The 17,435-nt window shown below is 37.9% G+C and overlaps 1 protein-coding gene across 11 annotated transcripts in view; it reads right to left on the bottom strand.

Annotated features, from left to right (window-relative positions):
* The window catches only part of DLG2 (discs large MAGUK scaffold protein 2), a 1,867,373-nt gene that overhangs the window by 292,609 nt on the left and 1,557,329 nt on the right, over positions 1-17,435 (bottom strand). For all 11 annotated transcript variants that reach the window (XM_058545485.1, XM_058545490.1, XM_058545494.1 and 8 more), the window contains one exon: positions 8,052-8,154. In XM_058545485.1, coding sequence (XP_058401468.1) covers positions 8,052-8,154 — 103 coding nt within the window. The remainder of the gene's footprint in view (positions 1-8,051; positions 8,155-17,435) is intronic.

The following is a 17,435-nucleotide window of genomic DNA, read 5'->3' as shown; positions in this document are numbered from 1 at the left end:
TATGGATCTAAGAGATCTTGGTTGTGTCAAAATGTCTCTAGCACAGGGATTTATTTAGTCTCTTTCAGTATTAACGAGTGAGTGCTTTATGTCACTAGATGCCAAGAGACCCCAAAATAGTATAAAATCACAAGATGAGATGCTCAAACATCACTATATTTAATTATGGAATAAGAATTATGGGGATGGTAACAGAGATGATACAGCGAGAGGAGGCATGCCCTATAATCAACTTGGTAAATATTTTTAAGCACTTTGATATGAGTTTGAGATGTTGTATTCCCAGGATAGACAATGAGGTCAAGATAGTATTCTGAGAGTCAGGAAATGATAATTCTCTTTGTCCTCATTACATTTCTCTAGGTCTAAACTAGAGTCTGGGCATGGAGAGAGGGATGAAGCATCATCAATCATTAAAGCATCTGGAGAGAACCTCCCATGAATCTGCAGACCCTATTTGCAGGAATCATTTTTTTGGTCATATTCTGTAGTGCTATGTTTTAGATGGAGGTTAGAAAGGAAACAAACACAACCAGGAGAAGTCTAGAAAAAGGACACATTGAGTGAGGGGATATCTTGGGAAATTTCTAGTTGTAGGAGGAGGCAGTATCTGTTAGTGGAATGTATATATATGTGAGAGAGTTATGGAGAAAGACACGGCTAAGTAATAAAAATTCTAGAGTTATGTGAAGTTTTATTTACATTTCCTTCCTAATATTTTGATAATTAGAATATGCCAACCAGATTAATTAAACCAGATTTAATGCAACATACTTGGAGAAGTCTGATATGTGGCAATACAGACTATCACTAAGAATGAACTGATTGATGATGAATAGACAGATGGATGAGTGGATGGATGGATGGATGGATGGGTGGATGGATGGATGGATGGGTGGATGGATGAGGGGTGCTGTAGGGAGAAGTTAGTATGGGAAAGAGGAAAATCATAATATATTTGAAGTATTTATTGAACTATCAAAATTCTCAGATCGGTGGTTATTTTTTTAACTCACAATAATTGTTTACACTTTTAAAGCTCTCTTATATACATCATTTAACTGTGATACATGAACAACAGCAATTATCAATAGGAACAAGCTAGAAATGAAAGTGAGGTTGTGTACCTGAGAAAGCCCTGAGACTCTATGAGAATTTTTTAAAACCCCTTTGTGCTTATTTGATCATAATAATCTCATTGGATTAGATTCTTTGGGTTCTTTAAGCCATCTGCCATCACGAGCTACTACAGCAAATTAGAAGAATAAGGAATTTACTAGCTGCTCAGCTAGCTTCAGCTTCAGTAGCTATGACGACTTTTAAGATATTGAACTGCTTTCCTATCCGCATGCTGACCGAGCTTCTGTTCCCCTGGTTGTGAAACGAGGAAGCTGGACAAGATGATCTTTAAGGATTCTTCCAACTCTTAATTTTTATTTCTCAATGATTCTAGTTAAACTACACAGAATGCATCAAGTTAACTAGATTGTGCATTCATTTCCTTTTAAAGAATGCAAAAATTGCAGAGAAAAAAGATGTTACGTTAGTGACAAAACTTTCAAGTAATGGAGTTTATGCCTTTGCACTACCTGAGGGCAGGGGTCTTTTTTTTAATATCTGGAATTTAACAACTGGAGGATTATTCTGATAACATCTTACCCATCCTCACCTTTTTTAATAGGTGAGAAAACTGAGACTCATAAAAATGAATAACTACCACAAAGTCACACAGCTAGAGTTAGAGTTGGCACTAGAACTGGTCTTCTCTTCCCAGTTCAGAGTCTTGCACAGTACTTTCCTTTCCAGAGCTTATCTTAAATGTTCCCTGATGATGCTGATGCAATTTCTGACCAAGACTCACAGCTGGACTTTACGAATCCTGCCTGGGCATTTAAGATACAGTTATTTGCACTGAGAAAATGTTTCAACATGTCACAGCTGCTCATTCATATGCATAAGCTTATGTAGACATTGATTAAAGAAAGAATTATAGCTTGCATTATAAGTAAACTTCTTGGATGTTGTACATACTCTCATTTCTGAGAAGCTTCAAGTATAGAAGGTGTCTATATTCCTCAGAGGGTAAATTACATTTTCATTTCAAGTTTTCAACATATCTTTGACCCTCTAGAGAAATGCGTCAGGGTGTCCAGCTCTGGTTTAAGCTCGGTGACTTAATTTAGAGTGGTTACCCTGAATAAGATCAGAGTTTAACTTTATGCTAAAAAGAATATATACTTTTCTTTCTGAATTACCTTCACAATTTAAAAGGAGTAAAAAAGATTATTTAAGAGAACTTCTGCTTTAAAATATAGTAAGTTACTCAAAGAAATTTTATAGTGATGCCTTAATGACTTTCTTTTGGTTCATAGAGCCATCCATCAGGATGGAGTTCAGTCTTACCTCATCCCAACTCACTGCTTCTTGACTCACCTGAAGAAGAGGCATAATGAAAGAGGATGAAGCCTTAATAGGTTCATTGTCTCACTAGCTGAGGAGTTCTAGCCAGATTTATGAATTTGATCGAAAATCTGTATTTAGAGGGAAGGGATAGGCAAAGTAGAGGTGAATGACACATGAACTTTTTAGATCCCCTGCAGCCTGACCTGTCCCTAGGAAAACCACCGAGGCATGACCAATCCTTGAGTGACACATGCCAGAAATCAAACCTGGTGATGCAGCTTCATGTGACTTTGCCCAGTACTCCAGGTAGAGGGAGTCCCCCCAATAGTGACAAATGACAACTTTTGCAGGGTCCCTAAGTATTCTAGAGCAGTGCTTCTCAAACTTTAACATACATACAAATAACCTGTGGATCTTGATAAAATGCAAATTCTGACTTAGCAGGCTTGGGTTGGGGCTCAAGGTTGTGCATTTCCAACAAGCTCTCAGTTAATATTTATGCTGCTAGTTCATGGACCACACTTGGTAGACCAAGAGTCTAGAATAATTCATTTCTTCCCCTAGCTTTTTGCATGGCTTACCCTCTCAGTTCTTTTAGGTCTCTGTTGAAATATAACCTTACTGGCAAGGCCTTCCCTACCCACCATATAGTTCTCCGTCACTATCACCTTTACCCTTCTTCATTTTTATTCATACTGCTTAATTACCGTCTGAAAAATGTTATGTTTATTTAACATTTTATAAAATGTTATTTTTTTTGATTCACTGCTTCATCATTTCCCTAGAACATTGACTGAGGCATAGTAAGTGTTCAGTAAAAAATATCTATTAAGTGAATGAATGTATAAATGAACCATATGGTCACTCTGCCACAATTCCATAAACCAGACCACACTTATGAGTCTCCAGGCAACAATCAACTCTGTCCTTTGGGCTTTCTTTTAGGAACTCAAGTATTCTGGTAAAGAATAAAAGGTGCAGGAAATCAGGCCCCCCCACTGTCTACTTAAGTCCCTGCTTTCTGAGCTGATGGGGACCACCCTGGACTTCCTCTTTCCTACTTGCAGGCCCTTCTGAAGCCCTTGCAGTGTCCCTAACAGTGCCCTGAGGGTTAGTCAGATTAAAGGCAAGAGGATATTGGTGGCTTTCATAGGGACAGCTTGGCAATTGTCTCCACTTGGTGCTTTATCCAACAATTTGTATTGTTCACTTGGTTCTCCTAGTGAATCTCTAGTGGTTTATTATTTCAACTGCAGTCAGTAATCTCACACTAAATATAGGTATTATAATATTAGTGAGAAGGCAACAAATGCTGTAAAGATTTGCCCCAATCTGACCCAGAGAAATGCTGCATTAGACCCTTTTGACAAATGTATAACTAGGTTGTAATCAATGCCTTTTTTGTTATCAATGATGTTAAAGTTGAGTTTCAGAACTTTAAAAAATGTTAGAGCTTTAATCATCTTTTCTTTGTGCTATAATATAGAGTAACAGCTGTAGATTTTCCGCAATACAGGAGAAAGGGAGCGTATTCACTAGGGTGGCTAAAGGTTTTGTAACAAAAAACAAAAGGCACCATCTAAAAACTGCACCAACACCAAATGTCCAATCTAGGGATTCATTTACCATTTCTGCATCTAATATCAAAACCCCAGGCCATTCATTCAATATTCATTCAGCAAATATTTCTTAAGCACTTCTATTAATATTTGCCAACACTGAAGATATAATATTGCATTTCTAAAACAAGGACAGACTCATTCGATAACTCTTTAATAAAACATAGTCAAATTCATATTGAGCAAATTAACATAGGAGATCTAGAGGGTCTTTGCCCTCTGGAAGCTTATTTGAGTGGAGAAATGTGCAAATCAGGATAAGGGACACACCAGATGTCTGAATACAGGTCTGGAGAGCTCAGAGAAAGAATCAATCAACATTGACTTAGCAGACTAAAGATAGCCTTATAGTGGAATTGACACCTGAGGGCCCCCAAAATGAGTAGGAATCCTCACAGAAAGGGAGAAAAGGGAACTCCAGGTAGGAGAACCCACATGAGCAAAGGCCCAGAAACATGACCATTCAGGATCAAATGTAGGAGCAGGGAGCAGCCTGCAAAGCAGTGGGAGGGTAAAAAAAGATGATGCTGGTGGGTGGTGGTGGAGTGAGGGAGAAGGGGGCATGGAGGTTGGCTGGGACCATATTGTGAAGGGCCAGGAGTGTGTGCACAGGCACAATGGGGTCATATCTTGTAGAATGATAATTCTGAAAGCAATGGGGAAGATGGCTGGGAAGGGTAAGAAAAAGGGTACAGTATATATGTAGGGGTGTATGTGGGGGGGAGGGCACTATGTTTCCTTTTTTTGAAGTAGTTTTTTATTTTCTTCCTATTATTAGTGGAATATATGTTAATTTCAAAGTAAACGTGATACAAATTGGATTTAAAAAGATGGTAAAAATGAATCATAATCACACTACCAGAAAGAAACATTGTTTGTATGTGACTCTTCAAATTTGGCTTCAATTCCACCACCTAGAACTATACATTGAACAAGATCGATATGGATAGAGTAATTCAGATGACTGGGGCTAAGCTCATTTTAAGCAGAAGTGAGTATAACAACTTTGGCTTTATGTTGCACAGTGAAACTTGCCAAGGAAGACATTTATTGCTATATTTTGATAATTATAAATTACTTATCATTATTTCAAAAAGTGTGTTAAGTACTATGAAAAACACAGTTGGAAATGGTTTTATACACACTTGTTTAGCACTTATTTTCTGCTTTGAAGCAGAAACGAAAAAGTGCCAGTAGTAAAAATAAATCCCTTTCTTCTTCAATTACCTTCAAGTAGAAACTCAGGTACTGAAGAATGGTAAACTTTTATTCATTAGTTTAGCAACTCTTTAAAAATACCAATTATATGTACAATGCTGAAGACAGATTTGTCAGTGAACAAAACATAGATTTTGTGCCTGCACACACAGAGCTCACAATCCTATGCAGTTTAGCAAAAAATTCTTTCTCCTTCCTCTGCAGAATAGAAATCCCACTCATTTTTCAAGGTCTGGTTCCACTCCCCCATTTCCATGAAGTACTCTTGCACTGCTCTGGCTCCTGCAGGTTTATTCCTTCTCTGATGTTCCATAATTCTTAGAGATTATGCCATTACCATAAAATTTTGGTCCTGTATCATCAGGAACTGATCTCTATTAAATGTATCTAAGTCCTATCTCCTTGATGAGATAAAAAATTCCTTAAAGATAAAGACTTGGGATGGGAATAAAGATCAAATTTTCTGACTATCTAGTAATACTGAGTAAGGAATGTAGAATATTCCTGATAACAGCACTTGAAAGTAACTAAAAAACTGATTTACTGGAAGGTTCTTGACCATACCAAAAGACATGTAAATAAAATTTGTCTTAGCATGGACACCTCACAATACTGGTGCAAATGAAGAGGACTTAGTGAGAATTTCCTAATGGAATTTCACGGCATATTCTTCTTTTCACTAGTTACTTTAAAGGTAAATTGTTCATTATTTTCTAAAGATGTTGTATAATTTAAAAGTCCCTAAATGACCTAAACAACAACCCAACTGGTTTTACATTTCAAATAATAGTTAAATTGAGGCTCAGTTACACATTAAATTTGCAAAGGGGGAAAAAACGATTGCTTGATGTGCATTACCACATTTCCAACTGATTTAAAGCTGTGACAAATTAGGATACAGTTAGACTATTAAAATAGGGAAGTCATTCTGTGAATCTGATCCGTACTTTGGCATTTTGAAATAAGCTTGTTGTTATTTGCAAGTTTCTTTAGAAGCACTTTAAAAATTGATTTGTATGATTTATAAGACTAGCTTTGAATAAGCATCTTGATAAAATATAACATAGTCGCCAAATTAAGTATATTGCTTAAAGGAAACAAAGTTGTGAGGAAGCATAAGAAAAAGATTTATGCTGATAGAACTGGGACATACTTGTCCTTTATTGTAACCTTTAAAGCTTGAAATTATTCTGTTTAAGGTTATTTGAATGGCTGTCTTCACTATCAAGAGCTTCTAACTGGTGTAACTATAGTTCTCACCATCGTATTAGTCTACGGAATTGTTTGAGATAAAATTTTTCAGAAATGGGAAAACAGCCAGGGATATTTATGTCATGTGCCAGGTTATGGTGCAGAGCATAGAATTTGAAACCAAAAGAAAACAGCTATCAAGAAAATGGAAGAATTCCATGAAAAAGTTCTTACTCTATAGGAAGTAGAATTTGTCATTAAATTGTGCTAACCCAGGTCTTTTTTCATTTTTTGTTTTACAATGGATACTTTTGGAGCCATGTATTTCTTTTAGAAGACATGTCTACTAATTTTTAAGAAGTGTAAAGATTTCTCAAAACTGTCTGGGAAGAACATGTTCCCTTGGTGTTGTCATCATCCATCTTTGAAAATCACACATGCCCTCTTCTCCAGCTCTCTGGCCATATCTGGCCTAGGCGAATAGGAGAAAGCATTTAATACCTTTTTTTAAAATTATTTAAGTACAAATTCTAATTTTAAAGTCAGGCAAAGTAAAAGTAACATACCAAAATACATGTGCTACAATGTTCTCTTTATTCTCACGTAAAGCATGTGGTTGGCCACCATTAATGGTAAACTCTAAGATGTCACAGGCAAGATACAAACCTCAGTCTTCCAAACAACAATAGACTAACTGACATTAAGAAAGAATCATTTGAAAGGTTCAAAGAAGCTCTTTATACCCACACACACAGAGGCTCTCCCTTGATGGCTTCTTGTACTTTCATGTTTATCTGTTTAATATTCCTCTCTGCTAGCCATGTGGACCAAAAGCAATTAACTACATTTCTTGAAGACAGAAACCATATTCCTCTGTTTTTTGTACAAAGTCTAGCCCATAGTTGTGTGCTTAACTATATTTCATTAACAAAGAAGCAATCTATACACAAATTTGCTAAGAAATCAACCACACAACAGGTAACATCCCAGTTGTCTCATGGAGCCTCATTCTGATCATGGAAACAGATGTTGAAACAAACCAAAGAGCAGAGTATGGCTAATCCAGTTTAGGACATCTCATCGAGTCTCAGTTGGCTAATCCAATTTAGGATACCTCACCAAGTCTCAGGGTTTACAGTGATGTGTTCCAAACAAGGGATAGTGTAGCAGAAAAGGCGAAAAAAAATCCACATCAAAGACAACCCAAAACCATGCTAGTGTTAATAAGAGTTAATGCCACAAGGAAAGAATATAGTGTATTGATCATGGTCTATTTCTGTAGATGAACTCTCTCCCCTTGTTCCTAAATCTTAATTGTTTTTATAGCACCCATTGCTGACCAAAAGTGTGTACCAGATAAGAATATAAATGAAATAAAGTTGATGCTAGTTGTTATCTATTTGAATTTATATTTCAAACAGGTCTTTCTGTCTGATGTTTTCCTTGGAAGATTAAGGGTAACAAAGCCTCCTGTTCTCTGAACATGAAGCATCGATTTTTCACGATAGGTAGTTTTAAAAACCATTGTTGGTGGTGACTGGTTAATACAGGAGATCAGAAATGCAGGTACACATCACACAGAAACACATCAGAACATTATCAGTTTGAGTTCTCACTAACCTTCAGGTTGGTATTGTGCTATAATCGTCACCGTCTGTCCAGCCCCCTTTAGCGCGGCAGCAGCCTGTTCATGGGATGCTCCACGGAGGTCAATGCCATTCACCTGAAAGAGAAGAAGCCAGAGAATTTTGGTGTTTCATAACGCATATTATTCTGAAAGACAGAAGAAAGTTTCCCCAAACTGAGAAGCTGTCTAAGATTATGTCACCTGCCTCAAAAAACTCCTCATGCCCTACCCAGGCATTTGAGTGTTAACTTAGCAAGTTTCACGTTTTTGATAACTTTTAGTTAGCAGACACATGAAATTTCATCTCCTGGTGTTTGTGCCATGGTCTGACTCAGTTGAAACTTTTCTGTCTACCCACGTCCACTAGGATTTTACTGTGTGCATTTAATATGCCTTTGTGAGTTCCTAGATTTCTGGGGTAGATAGAAGTCTTCAAAATTAGATGGAAAACAGGATAATAAAGAGAGACACATGTACTGTACATAGACAAGTATGTGCTGACAGATTAATATATTCAGATGAGGTTCTGGGGAGACTGCATGGAATGGGGCTGGCTTCCCGCCAAATCCCTCTCTTTGGTCATATGCCTGGTCCTGTCATCCTGAGCTTGGTTAGACAGCCCTGAGCCTTGTTCCAAAATAAACTTGACTGCCTCATTTCTCATGCATAATTCCAGAATGAAATCTGACAAAAGAAAATAAAGAATGCCAAGAGTTTATGTTGTTGTGGCTAACTCCCATTTTGGGGCCCGTGCCACAAGAAAAACAGAGCATCTAAAAAACAAGCACAAAACTCTGCCAAGAGGGAAAAATCACTCTGAGGTCAAATTTAATGAGAAACAAAAGCAAAAATCTTTCTTGAATCAATTCAGTCTAAGTCAATCCAATATAATTACTGAGTGCTTTCCAATGACAGGGCTCTGTGTCTGCCCCAGGGAAGAGATGGTGAGTGGGGAACAAAGGTGAACAAGAGAAGCCCCTAGGAAGCTTTTCTGCTTCAAGTGAACACACAGTAAGTCCAGTTTTCTAACCTACGCAGAGTTAGGTTTTTGCAGATGATATGAGAATTCTGCTTCATTTTATTTACAGGGAAGATAGCTACGGTCCATGAAGAAGAATAAAAGAACTGATCAGGGGCCGGCCCCGTGGCTTAGTGGTTAAGTGCGTGTGCTCCGCTACTGGCAGCCCAGGTTCGGATCCCGGGCACGCACCAACGCACTGCTTATCCGGCCATGCTGAGGCCGCGTCCCACATACGGCAACTAGAAGGACGTGCAACTATGACATACAACTATCTATTGGGGCTTTGGGGGAAAAAAAATGAGGAGGATTGGCAGTGGGTGTTAGCTCAGAGTGGGTCTTCCTCAGCAAAAAAAAAAAAAGAGGATTAGCACAGATGTTAGCTCAGGGCTGATCTTTCTCACACACACAAAAAAAGAACTGATCAGCCTATCTATACACAAAATATAGACTCTTATTTTGCCTCTCCTCAATCCTCTTTGACAATGATATTTGGCAGGGTGTGGGGGGTTAACCACTGTGCTTCCCTATCAGGCCTGGAACATTCGTAATCTTCAATTCCACATCCTGATCCTCTCATAATAACTTTGTTAGAGTCTCCTTATTCACTTTTATAATTTTCCTTGCCTCTCCCCTGGCTCTGCATTCTGGTGTACTCCTTACTAAAAGCACTGATTACACAGTAATTGAGAAGTCCATTGAGCTAGGCTTCACATGGCTGCGCCACTCACTAGCTGAGTGACTGTCATATCACCTCTCTGAGCCTCCATTTTCTCCTGCCTCAGAGGGAAGGGACTGGAGGGATCTTCAAGTCTAAAGCCCTCTTAACTATAAAATTCCAGATCTACTCCTTGCTTGGTGATAGTTATTTCAGAGACTGTCTAGGCATTAATGAGTCAGAAGTCTGACTTAGAGAGCCAGAAGAAACAGGAAAAGTAATTTGATCTAGGCTCCTGCCTACAGGAAGCTGAATACACACACTCCATGGGCCAAATAATCTTTTGTCAAACAATCAGGCTTAACTTTTTATTAAAAAATAATACATTATCATGGTAAATGAATTCCAGTGTTCCAGAAAGGCATAAAAGGGCCTACCCGGAGGTGCAAGCGTTAAGTGAGCGTGCTCCGCTGCGGTGGCCCCGGGTTCGCCAGTTCGGATCCCGGGCGCACACTGATGCACCGCTTGGCAAGCCATGCTGTGGCGGTGTCCCATATAAAGTAGAGGAAGATGGGCATGGATGTTAGCCCAGGGCCAGTCTTCCTCAGCAAGAAAAGAGGAGGATTGGCAGATGTTAGCACAGGGCTGATCCTCCTTACCAAAAAAAAAATAATAAAATTAAAAAAAAAAAAAAAAAAAAGAAAGGCATAAAAGGAAAAGTAAAAAGTCCCCTCACTATCTCCACTTTAGCGTTTCTTGTATACTTTTTAGAAATCTACTATATGCACATGCAGACACATGACTTTATTTCTGTTTCTTTCTCTGTATATTTTAATATATTAATATATTATCACCTTTTTATTTATATGAATAGGATCATATCATATATATAATTCAACAACTTGCTTTTGTTTTGCTTTTTATCTAACAATATAACTTGGACATCTTTCATATCTGCTCATATCATTCCACTTTATTAGTGGAGCCTAGTGTTCCACGGTATAAATGTACCAGAATTTTTTCAATAAGATTTCTATTGATGTGGTTAAGGTTGTTTCTAGCTTTTTCTACTACCAACACTCATGAAAGTGTTTCTGAGGAATAAATTTTCTGGAAATGGACTTCCTAGGTCAAAGGGTATATGCATTAGTTGTTTCTCTTAATTTGTTTTGTACATTTTCAAATGATTATTTTTTCACTAAATAAACAGAAACTAATAAAGAAGAAAACAAAAGCAGGCCATATATCATTGCTCAGATAATGTATTAACATCAAAAAATAAAGTTAAGAGTGACGTCAGCATCATGGCGGAGTGAGCTTTCCCGTGAATTCTTCCCCCACAAGATACAACAAAAGCAACAGCCACAGACCAACAACGGAATCCCAGACAGTGAAAACCTAGAGCGGAGGGATCCACACTGCCGCACATCTGAGAGCGGAACGTGCTGGGCCCCCGGAGGAAGTGGGGAGAGGTAAGGAGAACTCCGCTCACTCCCCATCAGATCAGCGATCCCGGTCCGCTCGGCTCCCAGAGAGGGGGGAGGGGCGGCCCTCGGCGGGAAACTGTAGCTCTTCGGGCTCTCTCAGCCAGTGGGAAACTCCCGCACAGAGGGCTCAGAGGAGCCACAGGGCCACCATCAACATCTGAGCACCCCAGAGAGCGGATAAAGAGGGGCAAACGAGAAGCCTCCCACGTCAGGGACCCAGAGGGCAAAAGAGAGAGCTCCCCCCTCCCTGCAACCCGGAGTCTGCAGCTCGACCAGACCTAGCGATCCGAGGCAGACCTGAACAAACTGGACTGGACCCGTGGATCGCAGTGGGGGAAACAAAACAAAACAAAACAAAACTGCGGATCGCAGCAGAAAAACTGGGGCAGAGCGCAGGGGGTTTAGACTACACAGCCCTTTACCACCACACAGTGGCGGCAGGTGGAAATTGCAACCAGAGACTTCCAGGATGAGGAAAATCAAAACCAACACAGGAACCACAATGCAAAAATATATGAAATCACCAGACCAGAAACAAAATGACAAGCACCCAGAAATCAACCCAGAAGACACAGAAATCCATAAACTAAATGACAGAGATTTCAAAATAGCTATCATAAAAACACTCAACGAAATACGAGACAACACAGACAAACAATTAAATGAGATTAGGAGTTTCTTCACAAAAGAGATTGAAATCATAAAGAAAAACCAATCAGTGCTGATGGAGATGAAGAACACAATGGAGGAGATAAAGGAGAATCTGGAATCTTTAAAGAACAGAGCTGACAATATGGAGGAAAGAATTAGTACTTTAGAGGATAGAAATATAGATATACTCCAGATGGAAGAAGAGAGAGAACTAAGACTAAAAAGAAATGAAGAAAGACTCCGAGAAATATCTGACTCTATTAGAAAATGTAACATAAGAATTATAGGTATTCCTGAGGGAGAGGAGAGGGAAAGAGGAACAGAGAGCCTATTCAAGGAAATAATAGCTGAAAATTTCCCAAATCTGGGGAAGGAGCAGGAAATACCAGTAAGCGAAGCCAACAGGATGCCTATATATATTAACAGACAAAGGCCTTCACCACGACACCTAGTGGTAAGGCTAGCCAGGGTCAACGACAAAGAAACAATATTAAGGGCAGCTAGACAAAAACAAAAAATAACGTACAAAGGAACTCCCATCAGGCTCTCAGCGGATTTCTCAACAGAAACTTTTCAGGCTAGAAGAGACTGGAATGATATATTCAAAATACTAAAAGACAAAAACTTTCAGCCAAGAATACTCTATCCAGCAAAAATATCCTTCAAATATGATGGAGAAATAGTAACTCTCCCAGATAGACAAAAGCTAAGGGAGTTCATGGCCACGAGACCCCCACTACAAGAAATACTCAAGAAGGCCCTCAGGCCTGAAAAAAAGAAGAGAAAGGGAACACAAAGCTTGGAGTAAGGAGAAAAGTAGGTAGACAAAATCAGAGAAATAGTAGATCTTTACCGGAATAGGTTAGCAACCACTTAAATACTAAACTCAAAGATCAAAGGAAGAAATTCACCAAAAATAAATTTAACCTCATCACTGTAAACACACAGCCACAACACAAGATAGAATAAGGTATAACAAGAGCAACTTAGAAGGGGAAGAGGAAAGTGACTGAATTGACTTAGTATAAGGAAATAGGAGGCTATCAGATAATGGGCTATCTCATACACAAGATTTTTTGCCCAAACCTCAAGGTAACCACTAAACAAATAATCAAATTAAAACCACATATGATAAACAAAGAGAAAACTAGAAGAATCATAAGACAGAACAACCAAACTGAATTGGCAGTCCAAAACAAATGGGACAAGAAACAAAGGAAATGCAAAAGAACCAGAAAATAAGTGACAAAACAGCAACATTCAGCTCTCATATTTCAATAATTACCCTAAATGTAAATGGATTGAACTCTCCAATCAAAAGATACAGAGTGGCAGGATGGATTAAAAAGCAAGACCCAACAATATGCTGCCTTCAGGAAACACATCTTAGCACTAAAGACAAGCACAGGCTCAGAGTGAAAGGATGGAAGACAATACTCCAAGCTAATGGCAAACAAAAGAAAGCAGGTGTTGCCATACTCATATCAGACAAAGTAGACTTCAAGATAAAACAGGTTAAGAAAGACAAAGAAGGGAAATATATAATGATAAAAGGGACACTCCATCAAGAAGACATATCACTTATAAATATATATGCACCCAACATAGGAGCACCAATGTACATAAAACAACTATTAACAAACCTAAAAGGAGAAATCAACAACAACACAATAATAGTAGGGGATCTTAACACCCCACTTACAGCAATGGATAGATCATCCAGACAAAAAGTTAATAAAGAAATATTAGACTTAAATGAAAAACTGGATGAGATGGACCTAGTAGACATATACAGAGCACTCCACCCAAAAACAGCTGACTACACATTCTTCTCAAGCGCGCATGGAACATTCTCTAGGATAGACCATATGTTGGGAAACAAAGCAAGCCTCAATAAATTTAAGAAGATTGAAATCATAACAAGCATCTTTTCAGACCATAAGGCTATGAAACTGGAAATGAACCAGGAAAAAAAAACTGGGAAAGTGACAAAAATGTGGAGATTAAACAACATGCTACTGAACAACCAATGGATCATTGATGAAATTAAAGGAGAAATCAAAAACTATCTGGAAACAAACGAAAATGATAACATGCCATATCAAACCATATGGGATGCAGCAAAAGCGGTCCTGAGAGGGAAACTCAGCGATACAAGCCCACCTTAACAAACAAGAAAAAGCCCTAATAGGCAACCTTAAATTACACCTAACAGAACTAGAAAAAGAAGAACAAACAAAGCCCAAAGCCAGCAGAAGGAGAGAAATAATAAAAATCAGAGCAGAAATAAATGATATTGAGACCAAAAAAACAGTAGAAAGGATTAATGAAACAAAGAGTTGGTTCTTCGAGAAGATAAACAAAATAGACAAACCCTTAGCCAGGCTTACTAAAAAAAAAAGAGAAAAGGCTCAAGTAAATAAAATTAGAAATGAAAGAGGAGAAATTACAACGGATACCATGGAAATACAGTGGATTATAAGAGAATACTATGAGAAATTATATGCCAACAAATTGGACAATCTAGAAGAAATGGATAAATTCTTAGACTTATACAACCTCCCAAAATTGAACCAAGAAGAAATGGAGAATCTGAATAGACCAATCACAAGTAAAGAGATTGAAATAGTAATCAAAAACCTCCCAAAAAATAAAAGTCCAGGACCAGATGGCTTCTCCAGTGAATTTTACCAAACATTCAAAGAAGATTTAATACCCATCCTCCTCAAACTATTCCAAAAAATAGAGGAAGATGGAACACTTTCTGAATCATTCTATGAGGCCAACATCACACTGATACCAAAACCAGACAAAGACAATACAAAGAAAGAAAATTACAGGCCAATATCGCTGATGAACATTGATGCAAAAATCCTCAACAAAATATTGGCAAACCGAATACAACAATATATTAAAAAGATCATACACCATGATCAAGTGGGATTTATACCAGAGACGCAGGGATGGTTCAACATCCGCAAATCAATCAACGTGATACATCACATCAACAAAACAAAGAATAAAAACCACATGATCGTCTCAATAGACGCAGAGAAGGCATTTGACAAGATACAACATCCATTTATGATAAAAACTCTCAATAAAATGGGAATAGAAGGGAAGTACCTCAACATAATAAAGGCCATATATGACAAACCCACAGCTAACATCATACTCAACGGGGAAAGACTGAAAGCCATTCCTCTGAGAACAGGAACGAGGCAGGGCTGCCCACTCTCACCACTCCTGTTCAACATAGTACTGGAGGTTTTGGCCAGAGCAATTAGGCAAGAAAAAGGAATAAAAGGAATCCAAATAGGTAACGAAGAAGTGAAACTCTCACTATTTGCAGATGACATGATTGTATATATAGAAAACCCTAAAGAATCTGTTGGAAAACTGTTAGAAACAATCAACAACTACAGCAAAGTTGCAGGGTACAAAATCAATCTAGAAAAATCAGTTGCATTTCTATATGCTAATAATGAACTAACAGAAAGAGAGCTCAAAAAGATAATACCATTTACAATTGCATCAAAAAGAATAAAATACCTAGGAATAAATCTTACCAAGGAGGTGAAGGACCTATACAATGAGAACTACAAGACATTATTGAGGGAAATCCACGATGACATAAAGAAATGGAAAGATATCCCATGCATGTGGATTGGAAGAATAAACATAGTTAAAATGTCTATATTACCTAAAGCAATCTACAGATTCAATGCAATCCCAATCAGAATCCCAATGACATTCTTCACAGAAATAGAAAAAAGAATACTAAAATTTATATGGGGCAACAAAAGACCCCGAATAGCTAAAGAAATCCTAAAGAAAAAGAACAAAGCAGGAGGCATCACAATTCCTGACTTCAAAACACACTACAAAGCAATAGTAATCAAAACAGCATGGTACTGGTACAAAAACAGACACACAGATCAATGGAACAGAATTGAAAGCCCAGAAATAAAACCACACATATACGGACAGCTAATTTTCGACAAAGGTGCTAAGAACATGCAATGGAGAAAGGAAAGTCTCTTCAATAAATGGTGTTGGGAAAACTGGACAGCCACATGCAAAAGAATGAAAGTGGACCATGTGCTATCGCCATTCACAAAAATTAACTCAAAATGGATCAAAGACCTGAAGGTGAGACCTGAAACTATAAAACTCATAGAAGAAAATATAGGCAACACACTATTTGACATTGGTTTTAAAGGAATCTTTTCGGATGACATGCCTACCCAGACTAGGGAAACTAAAGAAAAAATAAACAAGTGGGACTTTATCAGATTAAAGAGCTTTTATAAGACAAATGAAACCAGAATCAAGATGAACAGACAACCAACCAGCTGGGAGAGAATATTTGCAAAACATACATCTGACAAGGGGTTGATCTCCATAATATATAAAGAACTCACACAATTGAACAACAAAAAAACAAACAACCCGATCAAAAAATGGGCAGAGGAAATGAACAGACACTTCTCCAAGGAAGATATACAGATGGCCAATAGGCACATGAAAAGATGCTCAACATCACTAAACATCAGGGAAATGCAAATCAAAACAACACTAAGATACCACCTCACGCCTGTTAAAATGGCTATAATCACCAAGACAAAAAACAACAAATGTTGGAGAGGATGTGGAGAAACAGAAACCCTCATACACAGCTGGTGGGAATGCAAATTGGTGCAGCCTCTATGGAAAATGGTATGGAGATTCCTCAAAGAATTAAAAATAGAGATGCCCTATGATCCAGCCATCCCACTACTGGGAATCTATCCAACGCACCTGAAATCAACAATCCAAAGAGGCTTGTGCACCCCTATGTTCATTGCAGCATTATTCACCATAGCCAAGAAGTGGAAGCAACCTAAGTGTCCCTCGACTGACGATTGGATTAAGAAAATGTGGTATATATATACAATGGAATACTACTCAGCCATAAAAAAAGACAAAATCGTCCCATTTGCAACAACATGGATGGGCCTGGAGCGTATTATGTTAAGTGAAATAAGCCAGAAAGAGAAAGACAAACACTGTATGATCTCACTCATATGTGGAATATAAACCAACACATGGACAGAGAAAACTGGACTGTGGTTACCCGGGCAGTGGGGGTGGGGGGGTGGGCACAAGGGGTGAAGGGAATCATAAATGGGGTGATGGACAAACAAAAATGTACAACCCAAAATTTCACAATGTTAGAAACCATTAAAACATCAATAAAAAAAATAAAAAAAAATAAAATAAATAAAATAAAAAAACCTTGAAAAAAAAATAAATAAAGTTAATATATGTACATAATGCACATACCTGAAAATTAAAGAATACAAAAAAGTATAAACATAAAGGGCTCCCGCTCATTCTTGTTATTCTCTCCAAAGGTAACTGTGTTGATGGCTTTTTGTATATACTACTAAATATTTTTGTATTTTTGTATTCTTGTATATACTATCAATTATTTAGCAGGTTTATAAAATATATAAATAATTAAAAAATTTTATACAAATAAGATCATATTTTACCTACTGTTTTATACCTTTATTTTTTC

This window comes from Diceros bicornis, chromosome 7 (assembly GCF_020826845.1).
Source record: "Diceros bicornis minor isolate mBicDic1 chromosome 7, mDicBic1.mat.cur, whole genome shotgun sequence".
NCBI classification, from domain to species: domain Eukaryota; kingdom Metazoa; phylum Chordata; class Mammalia; order Perissodactyla; family Rhinocerotidae; genus Diceros; species Diceros bicornis.
Note: the sequence above shows the minus strand (reverse complement) of the source record. Positions and strands in the feature narration are given on the sequence as shown.